A 16,253-nucleotide genomic window follows, 5' to 3' on the forward strand; every position below is an offset into this window, starting at 1 on the left:
AAAAAAGAAAAAAAAAAGTTCAAGGACAAGAGAGAATAAACGGGTCCGCTAAACAGGAGCTAGTATCTACAAGATGTAGAGAGGGGTGAACGATCATCCTGTCTTATTCTGACCACAGAAGCATCATATGACTGGCATACCACACCTGGTAGAAAACTGATTAGATTAAGTATTATCACCTAGAAAGAGCAGCACACGTACCAAGATAATTTTCTCAGGACACCACAACTTCCCATCATGATGAGATAATTAAAGGGACCAGGCATTCCCACCTTGTGTGGTCCCTGGTTTATCAGGACTGTAAGCTCACATCACTTAATAAACTATGCAGGAACTTGGTTATAGGAGTGAAAGGGGTAAGAATGAAAGGTACTTGATTTTGGATAAATATATCAATGTAGTCTGTATGCTTGAGAACCTCTGGGATATTACTCATGCCTTTCTCCTGTAGACATTGCTTCTGTCAGTGTAAATAAATGACTAGAAATATCTACAGTGTGCCTTGATCTGTTGACATTGCTGCAGCAACAGATCCTGGTCTAGGGAATAAAGAACTCCTCTTTTTGTAGTATTGATTATACACAGAATTATGACTGATTCTCATCAAAAAAAAATATTTGGGTGTTAATATTTATCTTCATTCAATGTAGTGGTTTAGTAGATGACAATGTTGTTAGACTGTACAAAGCTATGTTGCTTTGCTCATACCTAAAGCAGAGAGGGATGATATCACTTTCAAACTGATGATTGCCTCTTGCTAGAAAATCTCAACAGTAATGCCTTTACTTCTAGATTAATTATCTGGGAGGAGGAGGAGGAGTGATTTGGGGGACTTTCATTTCTTTTTTTATTACCTAGTATTTATTAGCTGAATCGGGGATTGAATGGTGCCTATTGCATTCTCTGCTCGTAGTTGTCTTTGAAAAGGGTTAAGAAAATCAGTTTTTTCTGGGACTGCTTCAAGAGATTAACGCTTAGTCCTTTTGCCCTCAGCCTTGACTCTTCTGTTTGATCCAATACAATGCTTCCTGAGTTATCATTCCAAAGAACAAATGTGATCATATACTTTCCAGTGCATAAAGTCCTTTTATGATTTTCCGGCACTTAAAGGTAAACTTCAACATTTTTGGCACAGCATATTCAGGGCCTTTATTTATATGACCATGCTACTTTCTGAGCTCCTTTCTCTCTATTTCTCATATACATCTATGCTCTAATTTTAGTGGCCTCTTTGATGTTCCTGGAATGAAGCAGGAACTTTGTATATGCTGTACTGTTTGCCTAGAATGCTAAGCAGGTACTCCCTCCTCTACTGTATCACCTGACAACACTGAATCCTTTTAGAGGTCTTTGTTGATCCTACATTTTGGATCATGTGTACTAATTACAGCTCTTACTGTGTGTAGTAATTGTCCATGCTTTTTTATCTCACATAGTAGACTCTGCACTTCTTGATGGTAAAGACTATCTTTAGTTCTGTATGCCCAGCACTGACTTCAGTGCCTGCTATAAAATAGGTACTCAAGGAGGATAGATGGACAAATGGATGGATGAATGGAGGAATGGCTGAGCGGCTAGCTACCTAGATATATAAAGAGATAGACAGAAAGGCTATTGAAATATCTCTATCAGTCATCAACCTCCCCATTCAAATGTAGTCTGTAAAATGCTACAAGAATATTCATCTTAAAATATAGATATGACGATGTCAAAACTTTAAAATACATGTTAAAAACATTCATTGGCTCTTCATCTTATACATTGTTGTTAATTTTTTTCCATTTAAGAGGTTTTTTTTAATTATGTTCAGTTAGCCAACATATAGTACATCATTAGTTTTTGATGTAGTGTTCAACGATTCATTATTTGCGTATAACACCCAGTGCTCATCACAACACATGCCCTCCTTAATACCCATTACCTGGTTACCCCATCCTCCCCCCTCCCTTCTGTAACCCTCAGTTTGGTTTCCCAGAGTCCAGAGTATCTCATGGTTTGTCTCCCTCTCTGATTTCTTCCCATTCAGTTTTCCCTCTCTTCCCCTATGGTCCTCTGTGCTATTCCTTATGTTCCACATATGAGTGAAACCATATGATAATTGTTTTTCTCTGCTTGACTTATTTCACTTAGCATAATCCCCTCCAGTTCCATCCATGTCAGTGCAAATGGTAGGTATTCATCCTTTCTGATGGCTGAGTAATATTCCATTGTATATATGAACCACATCTTCTTTATCCATTCATCTGTTGAAGGACATCTGGGTTCCTTCCACAGTTTGGCTATTGTGGACATTGCTGCTATGAACATTGGGTTGCATGTGCCCCTTCTTTTCCCTACATCTGTATCTTTGGGATAAATCACTAGTAGTGCAATAAAACCATACCCATGACTTTGTCTGAAGCCTGCTTTTCACTTAAGACTTAATCAGTGCTACTTTGGGTGTGTCAAGCTGTTTGGAGATAATACCTTTAAGACTTCTGGAAGCTGTTTTATTTAGCCTAGAGGGTCCTTCAGGCTGTATCTGAATTATTTGAAATATTTTCATAAGGGCTTTCTAGCCGTATCCTCAGTTTGATGTTTATGTTGAGGCCATGTCTTTCTGACAAAGCTCTGGATTTGATCTTCCACTGGTTTGAGAGGCTGGCATTGAGACACAGTTTTTGTTGTTATTGGTTGGCTGGTTGGTTGGTTATATCAAATCCTGGTCTCTCTATATTCCTTTACTTTCAAACTCATCATTTCTTTATTTATCACATCTCTTTCTTGTAGTACCTTATCAATGCAAGTATTAAGAGCCAAATGACACTTTAACATTCTGCCTGGAAATCTCATTACTCATATACAAAAGGTCATTAGGTTTATTTTCTTTCACTAAGGTTTTCTCAGGTGACAACCTTACCAACTGCTTTTCTCTACATAACGTAGGGCAGTCTCACATTTTCCTAGCCTCCTGTAGTCATTCTTTCAATGCCTTTCCAGATTCCACCAGTACCATCTACCACCCAGTACCAAAGCCGAGGCCACATATTACAGGTTTTTGTTATGGCACAACTTACTTCTCTGTGGCAGTTTCTTTCTTACTCTTCCATGTTTCTCTTACCTCTCTTAAGCAAGCTAGCCTGAATTTATTTGCATGGCCCTGACAGGGTTCCAAGAAGTACAGAAATATTCAAGTGCTTTTTCATATCTCTGCTGGCTTCAAGTCTGCTAACGTCCTATTGGCCAAAGCAAGTTACATGGGCAAGCCCAGATTCTAGGGATCCACAAATAAACCCCACTCCTTTAGTGAGAGAAATTGCAAAGTTCCAGAGTTAAGTGTGTGGATTTAGAAAGGTTTTTTACTGGAGTAATTAATAAATCAGTCTGCCATAGATATTTCAGTTAATCTTTAACAAATCAGACAATATTTCATTTACATATAGTGAAGGAACCCCAAACTGAGTTAATAACTTTTAGTATACTATTCAATATGCAATGTTTGAATTAGAAAATTTAATTTTATGTTGTATACCATCTCTCTTAAAAGCACATGGATTCAAATATAAATCTAAACAGTATAATGACTTTACCAAAGGAAGACAGAATATGAAATTTCATAGTATATTTCGATGCCTAAGACAAATGAAAATTCATTATCTCTTTATTTCTCAGGTGATATTTGTGATCCCAATCCATGTAAAAATGGAGGTGTTTGTTTGTCAGGATTGTCTGACAATTCCTTTTCCTGTGAGTGTCCAGATGGCTTCACAGATCCCAACTGTTCTAGTGTTGTGGAGGTTGGTAAGTGCAAGATTTAAGCATTTCAGTCATTATCCTCTTTGTTTGCATGAGTGGCTGACAAATTTGGCGTGGTGCAGTATGGGTATTCTGTACAATTTGCTGTATGCTGTGAATCAGTTTACTCCTCTGTAGTACTTCCGATTGTATAATTTGTATTTTATAGTTAAATTATATTTGTATTAGTGGTATTCTCAAATAATTTAAAAATATGTTTTAGTGATTAATGCTATACTTCAAAGTCGCTACAAGTATTACTTGAATATAATAAAATTTTTATTTCTCTAATATTGATAAACATTTAAAATTTTATTCTCACTCAAGTCAATTTATTTAAATTAGCCACTCTAAATAAAATAGAACTTATTTTAGTGACTGATAATGTCAGTATTTTGTAGTCTTCTAATCATTACTTTTCTAAGACTATAAATAAATCAAAGATGATGTTTCAGCTGCATTGTTCTTCAGAGTCTTCTCAAAAACTTTGCTTTGCAAATATTGAGTAGTCATTGATCATATTTCAATTTTTTTTTCATCTGTGAAGTACTTCATTGGCATGTATAGTTATGTATTCAGGATAACTTCCATAATTTCCAAATTGTTCCCATTAAGGAAATAGCTGTACTTCAAATAATTTAGCACTGTATAAATTTGTATAGCGATTTAAGGTAATATGATGATTAAGTTTGAAAAAATTTCTATATTTTTTTCACATCTGTACCAAGAAAAATAAAAAGTGAACTATATCTGTTCAATATAGGAAAACTAAACATGTTTTGGGTTAAATTTCTGCCAACCAGCATAAATCTTGGAAAACTCAGAGGTTTTGATGGCTTTTGAAAAATAGTTTTGAAGAAGAGAAGTAATAGTGTCTATACTAAGGGAACAGTTTGAGTTACTCATCACTGTATCTAATGCACCTAACCTGGTACCTTTATGCATAGTAGAAGCCCAATAACTATTGAATGAATGAAAGAAAGAATAATTAAATAAAACTATTAACTTGCCATTTTTGACCACTAGTTATTGGATTTTAGTGTGCTCTATTTGTTAAATGTGTTTTCTTGTATTTTTATATGACATTTTTATATGACGTTAGTATGAATGTAATATTTCTGAAACAGTTGTATTATTACAGAAAGGTACTTTGTTTATTTAATTCATTTCAAATACAATTCTCTTCTAAGGCTTTTTTTTTTTTTGACCATATTTTTTATTGTTATGTTAATCCCCATACATTACATCATTAGTTTTAGATGTAGTGTTCCATGATTCACTGTTTGTGCATAACACCCAGTGCTCCATGCAGAACGTACCCTCTTTAACACCCATCACCAGGCTAACCCATCCTCCCACCCCCCCTCCCCTCTAGAACCCTCAGTTTGTTTTTCAGAGTCCTTTGTCTCTCATGGTTCATGTCCCCCTCCGATTCCCCCCCTTCATTCTTCCCCTCCTCCTGAGAGCCCAGGAATGGATCTTCTAAGGCTTTTATTAACTCACTGCTAGTGTGGGGGTTTGATACAGTGCCACTGAAATAAAACTGTTGTAACCACCTTGACCCAGTCTCCAAATATGTACGGGGAGTTTCACAGTTTAATATGAGAACCATATCCTCAGGAAAGTCTATATCTCTGAAGAAAATTATAGTCATAAATATTCCTAACAGGAATAGATGAATTGAATAAAACTTTAGTGTTATATTTTGAGCCTGCTAACCCCAAACTGACAGTGCCTTACATTTGTAGTATATAATGTTTTTATTGCTATTTTCTAAGAGCCAAATCTGGAATTAAAGAGGCGAATGTGTTTAAATAATTTAAAAATCAGTATATTAATAGATTTTTAAAGTAAATACTTGAAATCTTTGGTCCATATTTTTAAATTAATTCAGTTTTTATCATTTTATCAGAAAAATGAGACTATGGGCAACAACACTTTAAAAACGAAATATACTGCCATAGTCTATGCAGTTCAAATGAGACTGTGGAGGAATCAAATGGTTATAGAATTAAATTTTCCTCAGAGTCATCATTATATATTATTAAAATACTTATGATACTCAGAAATCAGGTAGTTATAGTATATAATCTTAAGCTATATTTTTTATTATATGTTTTAAGCAACCTCATTCTTCCATGGTATATATTTAAGAGTTCTTGTAAGAAATATATCCATTTTATATTTGCTTTGTCATTTAGCATAGCATATTAGTTATACCAATTCTAATTTAATGGCTTGCTTTTATAACATTAAAATAATAGAAAATAAGTACCCTAAAAGTTTAAAAAATGGCCATGGTTTCTTAAATACAACTTCGCTATATTGTGAAATAATTTTTTTAAAGGTGAGAAAATAAGGGGAAATCAAACACAATTGTCAGGTTAGATACCTCTTTAGGACATACATGTATTACCTTAATTGCCTTTCTACTACTTCTTTCTTAACTCCATGTTTTTGTGCATATAATAAGGGAATACTGAATATTTGTTAAATAAAAACATTTAGTAGCAATGCTTTTAATCTCTAGCCTAACTGAGGTTTTTTTGTCATATTTTTAAAACTACTTATTGGGACAAAATATATGAAACATTAGATCATTAAAGACCATCCTGCATTTTTAGTTTGAAAAAATCTATTACTTTGGTGGTACATTTCTGTTGTTCTTCCCATACCTTTAGGTAGCACCAGTGCAGAAAGCAGTGTACTAGAGTGTACTAGAATTTTACACAACCTCCCCCAAAAAAGCTATAGGTATTTTAATGTAATAGCTTAAAAGACAGAAGATTTTCGTTTTCGCCATTCATGTATTTTTTGTCTTGTTTTTATTTTTGTTATGTTAATCACCATACATTACATCATTAGTTTTTGATGTAGTGTTCCATGATCCATTGTTTGCGTATAACACCCAGTGCTCCATTCGTTACGTGCCCTCTTTAATACCCATCACCAGGCTAACCCATCCCCCCAACCCCTTCCCCTCTAGAACCCTCAGTTTGTTTCTCAGAGTCCATAGTCTCTCATGGTTCGTCTCCCCCTCCAATTTCTCCCCCTTCATTTTTCCCCTTCCTACTATATTCTTCTTTTTTTTAACACATAATGTATTATTTGTTTCAGAGGTACAGGTCTATGATTCATCAGTCTTACACAATTCACAGCGCTCACAGCTATTGATGTATTTTTACTTACACAAAGATGGAGATGTGGCCAAGCTTTATTCTAACCTTTAAGCCATATAAATTTTGTGATTATATGAATTCTAAATCTCCTTATTCTTAATTTCCAAAGGAAAGAAAATCTTTTCTATATTTGCTTAGAAGAAATTTTGTTTGATCCCAATTTTAAAAATTATTTTTACCCTGTTTGTTCTACAATCAGATACTCTCTTCATTGTAGCACATCTAGAAAGGAGAATTTCAAATATACACTATTCTTAGAGATAAAAATCATTTTTTGATTTTTACCTCAAACCTCATTACTTTATAGTAACTTTGTTTTAAGTTCTTGATGCTACTTATTTTAAAAGAGATCCTCTCCAATTTTGTACTGTTATTCTTCTCTCCTAAAGCATCTAGTGTCAGATAAGCACAAAACACTTTCCTGCATTTGCAATCAATCCTCATATCACCTACATTCCCTTATTATGTGTGGAAGCTTGGAGAAATTGATTTGCTCAGATTTGTGAACTTGATTCACAAGACAACATTGTTTTTCTTAGATTTATTTCTTAATCTGTCTCTATACTCTAATATCTATCTTTTACCTCTCTCTTTGTCTCCTTGTCTGTCTCTCCCACACATATCTCCCTATTCAGACATACCTCCACACTTTAATGTTCTCAGCCTCTTAGAGTTATTACAACTCACTTCTGATAGCCACAAAAGGCAATAGCAAAACATCTCCCTGATTAAAGAAAGGGTAAAAGAACCTACTTCCATCCTCAGATTTGAAGACATCAGCCAGATCAACCACTGTTTGCACAGATGTGCACTGGATGCTGTCTTTTTTTCTCCAGGGGACTTGTAGACAGGCCACCACGTGGTTAAGTCCCAAATTTCTTCCCAATTACCTGCTTACATTCCTGTATGGCACTGTGTAATTTGGAGCCAAATGTTGACATGTTTATTTCATATGGAGATTTCTATTACCAGTGAAATTTTAGAATTTGTATGTGAAAATTTTGGAAATTATTAAATTATCTAAGTTCCATGGCATAATTCTTCTCTGTGTGCTGTCAAATTAACCCAGTAAAATAATAGCAATTGTGAACTTTTACAACTCAAATACATAGTATATTAATGCAATCAAAGAAAACAAAGTAAGTGATTGACTTAAAAAAATCTTAGTTTTCTTATATTCTTATATATCTATTGAGTACTTGCTAAGTAATAGTTACATATCTGGTGGAATGCCATGGTACACAAATTTACAGAAATTACTGTCTAGCAAGGAAAGCAGATAAATAAATAAATAGATGAATATGATGAGTGTTGTGATAGTGGAAGCATATGGAGTCATAAGAATATAAAGCAGGTGTCTCATCTTACGCTGGATGTCAGGGAATGCATGCCTACCTCAAAAAATAACATTTTCACATAATTATAAAAATTAATTCCAATCTAGCAAGCTGAAAGATAAAAGTATTTAGATAATATAAGATATAGATAATAGAGATAAGAAAAGTCATAAATCCATGAACTGCAAGAAATTCAATGTGGCTAAGAGGTTTTTTTTTTTTTTTTTAAGATTTTATTTATTTATTTGACAGAGAGAGACACAGCGAGAGAGGGAACATAAGAGGAGGAGTGGGAGAGGGAGAAGCAGGCTTCCCGCTGAGCAAGGAGCCCGATGCGGGGCTTGATCCCAGGACCCTGGGATCATGACCCGAGCTGATGGCAGACGCTTAACGACTGAGCCACCAAGGCACCCCAATGTGGCTAAGAGTTTAAAAGGAAGTTTAAAAGGAAGACATAGAGTGGCCCGATGGGTCTGGAGAAAGCAGGGGTGGCAGATTCTGCATGATGTTTTAAAGAATTCGGACTTTATACTTAGAGACATGCAGAGGGTTGTACTTTTAGAAGATCATTGTCACTATAATATGACAATATGGGGAAAAAAATAGAACACTGTAAGGCAGGGGAACGATTTGAAGTCTACTGCAGGCAACCAGGTCAGACATGATGGTTTGGCTTAGGCAACAAAGGGAATGGAAAATAGAAAGCCAGTAAGTATTTAAAGGATACAGTCGATAATTACTGGTGACTTATGGGTTTATTGAATAAAAGGAGTGTGGAGAAAGGGAGGAGTAAAGAAGTAGCATCCCTAGTTTTTGGCCTAAGCAACTTGATGCCATTTACTGAGGTAGTATAAATTGAAGATACATGTCTTGAGAGGCAGAAAATGAGTTGAATATTTCACATACTGAATTGGAAGAATTTGCTGGATATTAGTTAAGAAGTCAGGCATATATTTGTAAGTTATAATTACACAGACAGTTATTATATAAATTGTATAAATTTAGGGAGTTTATAAGTCAGCTCACAAGCAGAATAAATTTTGAAAAGACTAAGGAATGGAAACTGATAAGAAGTTCATCAATAATTAAGCAATAGGTAGAGAAAGTTAAATTTATAAAGGAGTCTGAGAAGGAGTGGTCAGAAAGATAGAAGAAAAACCAAAAAAGCATTACACCCCAAAAGTTAGGGGTAAATCATGTTTCAAGGCATATGTGATCAGCAGTGTCAAATATGATGGGGAAGTTGACCAAGATAAACATTTATATTGATTACATGTGACTGATAAATGATATTGCAAACATCAGTTTTGCTGGAGTTGTGGAGAAAGAGCTAGATTGTGGCACATGTAAGAATTAGATTTTTAAAAAGTGGCTGGGAATACAGGGAAATTTCCTCAACTTGATAAAAAATATCTATTAAAAATAGTGATTCAAAAAAAAAAAAATAGTGATTCAAAGGGGCACATGCACTCCAGTGTTTATAGCAACAGTGTCCACAATAGCCAAACCATGGAAAGAGCCCAGATGTCCATTGATAGATGAATGGATAAAGAAGATGGGTATATATACACAATGGAATATTATTCAACCATCAAAAAGAATGACATCTTGCCATTTGCAGTGATGTGGATGAAACTAGAGGGTATTATGCTAGGCGAAATAAGTCAGTCAGAGAAAGACAAATACCGTATGATTTCACTCATGTGGAATTTAAGAAACAAAACAGATGAATATAGGGGAAGGGAAGGAAAAATAAAATAAGATAAAAACAGAGAGGGAGGTGCAAACCATAAGAGACTCTTAACTATAGGAAACAAACTGAAGGTTGCTGGAGGGGTAGTTGGTGGGGGGATGGGGTGACTGGGTGATGTCGGCTTAAGGAGGGCACTTGATGTAATGAGCGGTGAATGTAATATGCAGCTGATAAATCACTAAATTCTACCCCTTACACTAATAACACAGTATATATTAACTAAATTGAATTTAAATAAAACATTTAAAAAGAAAGCCTACAGCTAAAATCATATTTAATGGTAAGAAATTTGAAGCTTTTCCACTTAGATCAGAAATAAGACAAGGATGCTCCCTCTCACTATTCTTTTTTAATATTGTACTGGAATTACTAGCCAATGCAATAGACAAGGAAAGAAAATAAAGGTATACATACTGGGAAGGAAAAATAAAACTATCCTTTCATGGATGACATGAACATCTATGTAGAAACAAATCCTAGTTCCCAGAAAAATTCGGGAACTAATAAACAATTATAGCAAGATTGTAGAATGCAAGGTTACTATATAGAAGTCAATTATTTTTCTTTAAACTAGTAATAAACAAGTGAAATTTGAAACGAAAAACACAGTAAGCAGAGCACAAAGGATTTTAGGGCAGTGAAAATACTCTGCATGCTATTATAATGTTAGATACATATCATTATACATTTGCCCAAATCCATACAATGTACAATACCAAGAGTGAACCCTGCTGCAAAGTATGGGTTTTGGATAATTATGATGTGTAAATGTAGGTTCATCAATTGTAATAAATGCACCACTCTGGTGAGGAATGCATATGTGGGGTTAATAATGGTGAGGTTATGCATATGTGGGGTTCAGGGACTATATGGGAAAACACTGTACCTTTCTCTATTTTGCTGTAAACTTAAAACTGCACCCCAAAATCAAGTCTTTGATTTAAAAAATGACTATAACATCCATCAATTTGTTCATTTATTTGTTTATTCATCCATCCATCAAATATTTATTGAATATATGCTATATGCCAGACACTGTTCTTGGCACTAAGGATATAACCACAAAAAATAGGCTTTCCCTTTATAGATCTTCTGGTCAAATGGGGAATTAGAGAGTAAACCATCATACTTATCATGGTAACTTCCAAAAAGAAAAATAAAGACAACTGTCAGGGAGAATAAAAGGAGGTACATTTTTAGGAAAGATTATTAAGAAAGATTGAGAAGTTGGTGTTTGAACAGAGAGTGGAACTGAAGCAAATTCATTGCATAGGGATGGGGAGAGAGCATGTAAATTGAAAGGGAAGTTTGGACCAAGGGAGGTTTTTCCTTTAACATGGAATTCTCATGTCATTATGATTAAGAAATATGACATAACATCCAAGCTTGTGTTTTACTAAGAATAAACTATGTTAGCTGACTCATGTAGATATTTCAGTAATATTTAGGATACATTTAACCTATTAAAACTATCAGTCTGAAGCCAAAGGACATAAACATTGGAATTTGGTAGTAATTTAAAACCCATCATCACTTCTAGAAAAAAATTCAAGGTACCTATGTGATGAGAGTAGTTCAGTATAGGATAACAAAGGCAGCATATTATGTCATTTGTAATTCTTCCCTTTACCCTCTCTGTAGTGGTATTGGCTTCTGACCAGGTTTTCTCATATAGAAAGATTAATAAACATGAAGGTGCTTCATCCTGTTCTGTCTTCTCCTGTCTTCTTCTGTCATATTCCATCCAAACTTATTTCCTTTGGTAGCTGGTATTCCTTTTCTAACATGAATTCAGGTTCTCTTAAATTTGTAGCTCCCAGAGCTCATCACTGCTAATCTGTCCTCCTGCTTCCATTTCATTATAAGAAATTGGTTTCATTTACCCCAGAAACATAAAGTCTCATAATTTTTTTAAAAAAACCCCAACAATTTGCACTGTACATCTTGCCCCATTAATAGCATATTCATGTTTACCTTTTAGAAGGTGATCACTGTCAGAATATCAAGTAGTGTAATAAAGGCTGGCACTGTCTGAAAGACTTCTTATTAGTGATCATGAAATATCAGAATGTTAACAAGTTTAAGTAGATATCTTGGGTAGAGCAAGGCTATTTTTAGATTTCTAAACTTTGGTTGCAAAATGAGAGATTTTATAAATTTCAGTTAAATTATTTATATATTAGATAAAATTACCAGTAGTTGTCAGTTTTTTTCCCCTTTAAGATTACTTCTTGGTCTAAGGAAGGATATCTCATGATTGAATCCACATTTCTAGAAATTATTATAATGAGAGCTATTCTGCATAGACTAAAATAGTTTCTCAAAAATTGCTAGCCATGGATGATTGCTAAGAAATTTCCCGGTCAACTAGACTCAGGGGATTCATTTTCAGAGTTGTATTTATTTAACTTTACTGATAATTAGAACGATTAAATGTGTGTTCATATAAATGAATAGAATTGTACAGTTAAGATGGAAGAGTTAAGGATTTAAGGGTAAATTTTTGTCATTTATTTTGTATGTATTATAGAAAATTAATTTCGTTTTACATATGTAAATATCTCTATAGCATACCTTATAAACAATTAACAATTAGCTTCTTAATTTTAAAATGTTTCTACTTTAGAAGAGCCTGGGTGGTTCAGTAGGTAAGCTCTTGATTTCGGCTCAGGTCATGATCTCAGGGTCCTGGGATGAAGAGCCGCGTTGGGCTCCCTGCTCAGCCGAGAGTCTGCTCTCTCTCCCTCTCCCTCTGCCTCTCCCCCCCCACACTCTCTCTCTCAAAATAAATAAATAAATCTTTAAAAAAATAAATAAATAAAATGTTGCTACTTTAAGGTTAATTATAATGATTAGAATTTGTTAGCTTGCAATTCCAAGCCCTAACAAATATATATTAACTCAAGAAAAAGAAGAAAAAAAAAAACACAGAGTATCAAAGAACCTTAGAAAGTATCAAGTACAGAGATCCTCTCTTGCCCAGAAAAAAGATAAGAGCCAATCTGTGGTACAGTTTTTATTTGTAAGAAAAGAAAATGTAACACATTAAAGGAAATACTGATGTATATCATTTTAACCATTGTCTGTTTTCTTTCTGAGAGTATAACCTTTCTATTGCTTGGGGATAAATACTTTTGTGAATGAAATGATAGTGGATGTGTATCATTATGCTTTTTCTGCTTAACAAATCATTACAAATTTGGTGGATTTAAACAACCATTTATCTCTCAATTCTGAGAGTAACGTAGGTGTTCTCATTGACTGGTGCTGGGTAGTGGAACATGGCTCAGCTGAGATAGTTTGTCTCTGCTAAATCAGGCTTCCTTATGTGGTGGTGGAAAAGTCCCAAGAGCAGTAAGAAAGATCAAGCCCAAATTGTAAGCACTTTTCAAATGTCAGTTTATGTCACTTTAGCTAACAACAGTTTTGGTAAGAGGACCTGCCCCTTCATATTGAAAAGGTGAAGATGCAAGAGGGGAAAGAATTTGTGGGTGGTTTTACAGTTTACTATAGATTGTTAGGTAGTTGCTTTCCTTTTACTTTTTAATTTTTTTTTTAATTAACAGTTTTTATTGGCAATGCAAAAAGTTGATGAACATGTAGATATATTTATAGATATTTATTTTTATGTTACTAGCCATGAAGTAGTCTGTTTCTTTATAAGGTAGGAAAAAGTAAAAGCTCTCTTAAAAAAGGAAAACTTGATTATTTTCTGTTCATTTTAGGAAATACATTGAAAAATTAGAAAAGTAAAAGTGGAACATTAAGTTGTTCTTTTAATCAAATTCCAAATGGAACGGCATGAAGTCTGTTGTGGTACTGCCAAATGTACAATTCTACACATTTATGAAACTGAAAATTGCTGTTTTAAAGTGATAGGCTAAGTGGCAAATTTAGCATTAACCTCAAAAAATTTTCTCTGCCAGGTTGAGCACTTTCATGGAAAAGAGGTTTATAGGACACTCATAGATGACATAAGATAGTTAAAACATGCCCAATAATCTTTAAGACCTTTCATATAGTTATTTGGTTTTCTCTTCTTAATTTTCAACATGAATCTCTTTCTTGAGTCTAACAATTATAACTATTGTTTGTTTCTTTTTGAGTTAATTGCATATTGATTTTTGGTTAAAAATAACATTTTTAAAAAAAGATTTTATTTATTTATCTGACAGAGAGAGAGAGAGAGAGCAGAAACACAAGCAGGGGGAGTGGGAGAGGGAGAAGCAGGCTTCCTGCCTAGCAGAGAGCCCGATGCGGGGCTCGATCCCAGGACCCTGGGATCATGACCTGAGCCAAAGGCAGACGCTTAATGACTGAGCCACCCAGGCGCCCCAAAAATAACATTTTTTTTAACTTTTTTTAAAGATTTATTTATTTGAGAGAGAAGGGGAAAGAGAGCACCTGCAAGGAGCAGGGTTGGGCAGAGGGAAAGAATCTCAAGCAGACTACCCGCTGAGCACAGAGCTCGATGTGGGGTGATCTCAGGACCCTGAGATCATTACCTGCTTTGAAATCAAGAGTAAGCCATTTAACCGACTAAGCCACACAGACACCCCTCCTTAGACTAAATTCTTAAAGTTAATGGTTGGGTTGAGAGTTATTTGAGAACATATAATATTGTAAGATTGTACAGAAAAGTCTAAACAGTTCATCATGATGGATTTATAATGAAAAGAAAGTGTAATGGGCTTAGATCTACTTAATCATAATAATGTAGATTTGGAGTCATTCAATTTGTAGAGGAGAACAGAGGAGAAAATATAAGATATATTTACATATATAAAATGTAAGAGGAGAAAAATACACCTGGAGAACAGAGATGGTTATCTCATCAAATATAGTTTTATTTTTTTAAAGATTTTTTTTAATATTTTATTTATTTATTTGACAGAGAATGACACAGAGAGAGAGGGAACACAAGCAGGGGGGGTGGGAGAGGGAGAAGCAGGCTTCCCGCGGAGCAGGGAGCCCAATGCGGGGCTCGATCCCAGGACTCTGGGATCATGACCTGAGCCAAAGGCAGACGCTTAATGACTAAGCCACCCAGATGCCCCAAAGATTTTATTTATTTTTTGGAGAGAGAGAGCAAGAGGGAGGGGCAGAGAGAGAGGGAGAAGCAGACTCCCTGCTGAGCAGGGAGACCGACACAGACACAGAGCTCTATCCCAGAACCCTGGGATCGTGACCTGAGCCAAAGGCAGACACTCAACCAGTGGAGCCACCCAGACACCCCTATAGTTTTAAAATAATATGTGAATACTATGTTCCCTTTTATTTTCCACTTAAACAATTATTTAAGGCCACAGATTATTTAAAAAGGACAAATTATAAACACATCTTAAGGTCCAGTTTGGTTGATAAAAGCTATGAGGAAAGGACTATTCTCTAGAATTCAAACCAATAAGAGAGAGAGTAGGCAGAAAAGTCGTAAATAATGGCTCTAGAGCATGTGGAGTATGGAGCTGACTTAAGATAACTGAATAAAGAAAACCTATGAAGGTTAGATAAAGGTAGGAAGTGGGAAAATGATTAATATTACTCTAATGGAAACTGAAAGCTGATTGACTGAATCATAGAGCATTTGCTCTCATCTGTCCTCTTACCATTAGTTGAAGATAGAATGAAGACAAAGAGATGAGAGAAGCATTAAGAATTCATTTAAAAAAGTGTCTTGATAGGTTGAAATTTATTTCTTAGAAATATTAGAAATCCTGTAGCATGTAATATTTATAAGTTAGATAGACTAATTAATCATCAAATCTTATTGGGACCAAGTATGTGCTAAAATCATGCTCTTTGTTATGAGGGATTACTAGAGTAAAGCATAATGGTTACTAATGAAACAGAAGGCATAACGTCTTCTCTCAAGGAGCTTCAAATGGATGTCATTGTGTGAAGGTTTATTTGGCAACAGTGCCTGAGGCCATAGGAAAATTGGGTGACACCTCAAGGTAACTTTGTACTCTAAGGCAGTTTATCTAAATCAGAGTATTTATGTGGAGGCAGATTCTGTAGTCCATGTTATTTAAAGTACAGTGACAACACATAATTTTTAAATGAGTCATATAATGAGTGAGAATTTGGGCAGAATCTTCTTTGGAATATATTAAATTTTTCCCTTTGAAAGTATAAAACTCATCAAACTATGATTTAAAATGCACAGCAATCAATATTTATTGTTCTCTTTATTTTGTTTTAATTAAGGCT

General features: G+C 34.7%; 1 protein-coding gene across 2 annotated transcripts in view; it reads left to right on the top strand.

The window, feature by feature from the left end:
* The window catches only part of EDIL3 (EGF like and discoidin domains 3), a 389,745-nt gene that overhangs the window by 108,599 nt on the left and 264,893 nt on the right, over nucleotides 1-16,253 (top strand). For both annotated transcript variants that reach the window (XM_006734136.3, XM_006734135.3), the window contains exon 2: nucleotides 3,652-3,780. In XM_006734136.3, the coding sequence (XP_006734199.1) occupies nucleotides 3,652-3,780 (129 nt within the window). The remainder of the gene's footprint in view (nucleotides 1-3,651; nucleotides 3,781-16,253) is intronic.

The sequence above is a fragment of the Leptonychotes weddellii genome, chromosome 7 (assembly GCF_054177405.1).
Source record: "Leptonychotes weddellii isolate Sample4059 chromosome 7, ASM5417740v2, whole genome shotgun sequence".
NCBI classification, from domain to species: domain Eukaryota; kingdom Metazoa; phylum Chordata; class Mammalia; order Carnivora; family Phocidae; genus Leptonychotes; species Leptonychotes weddellii.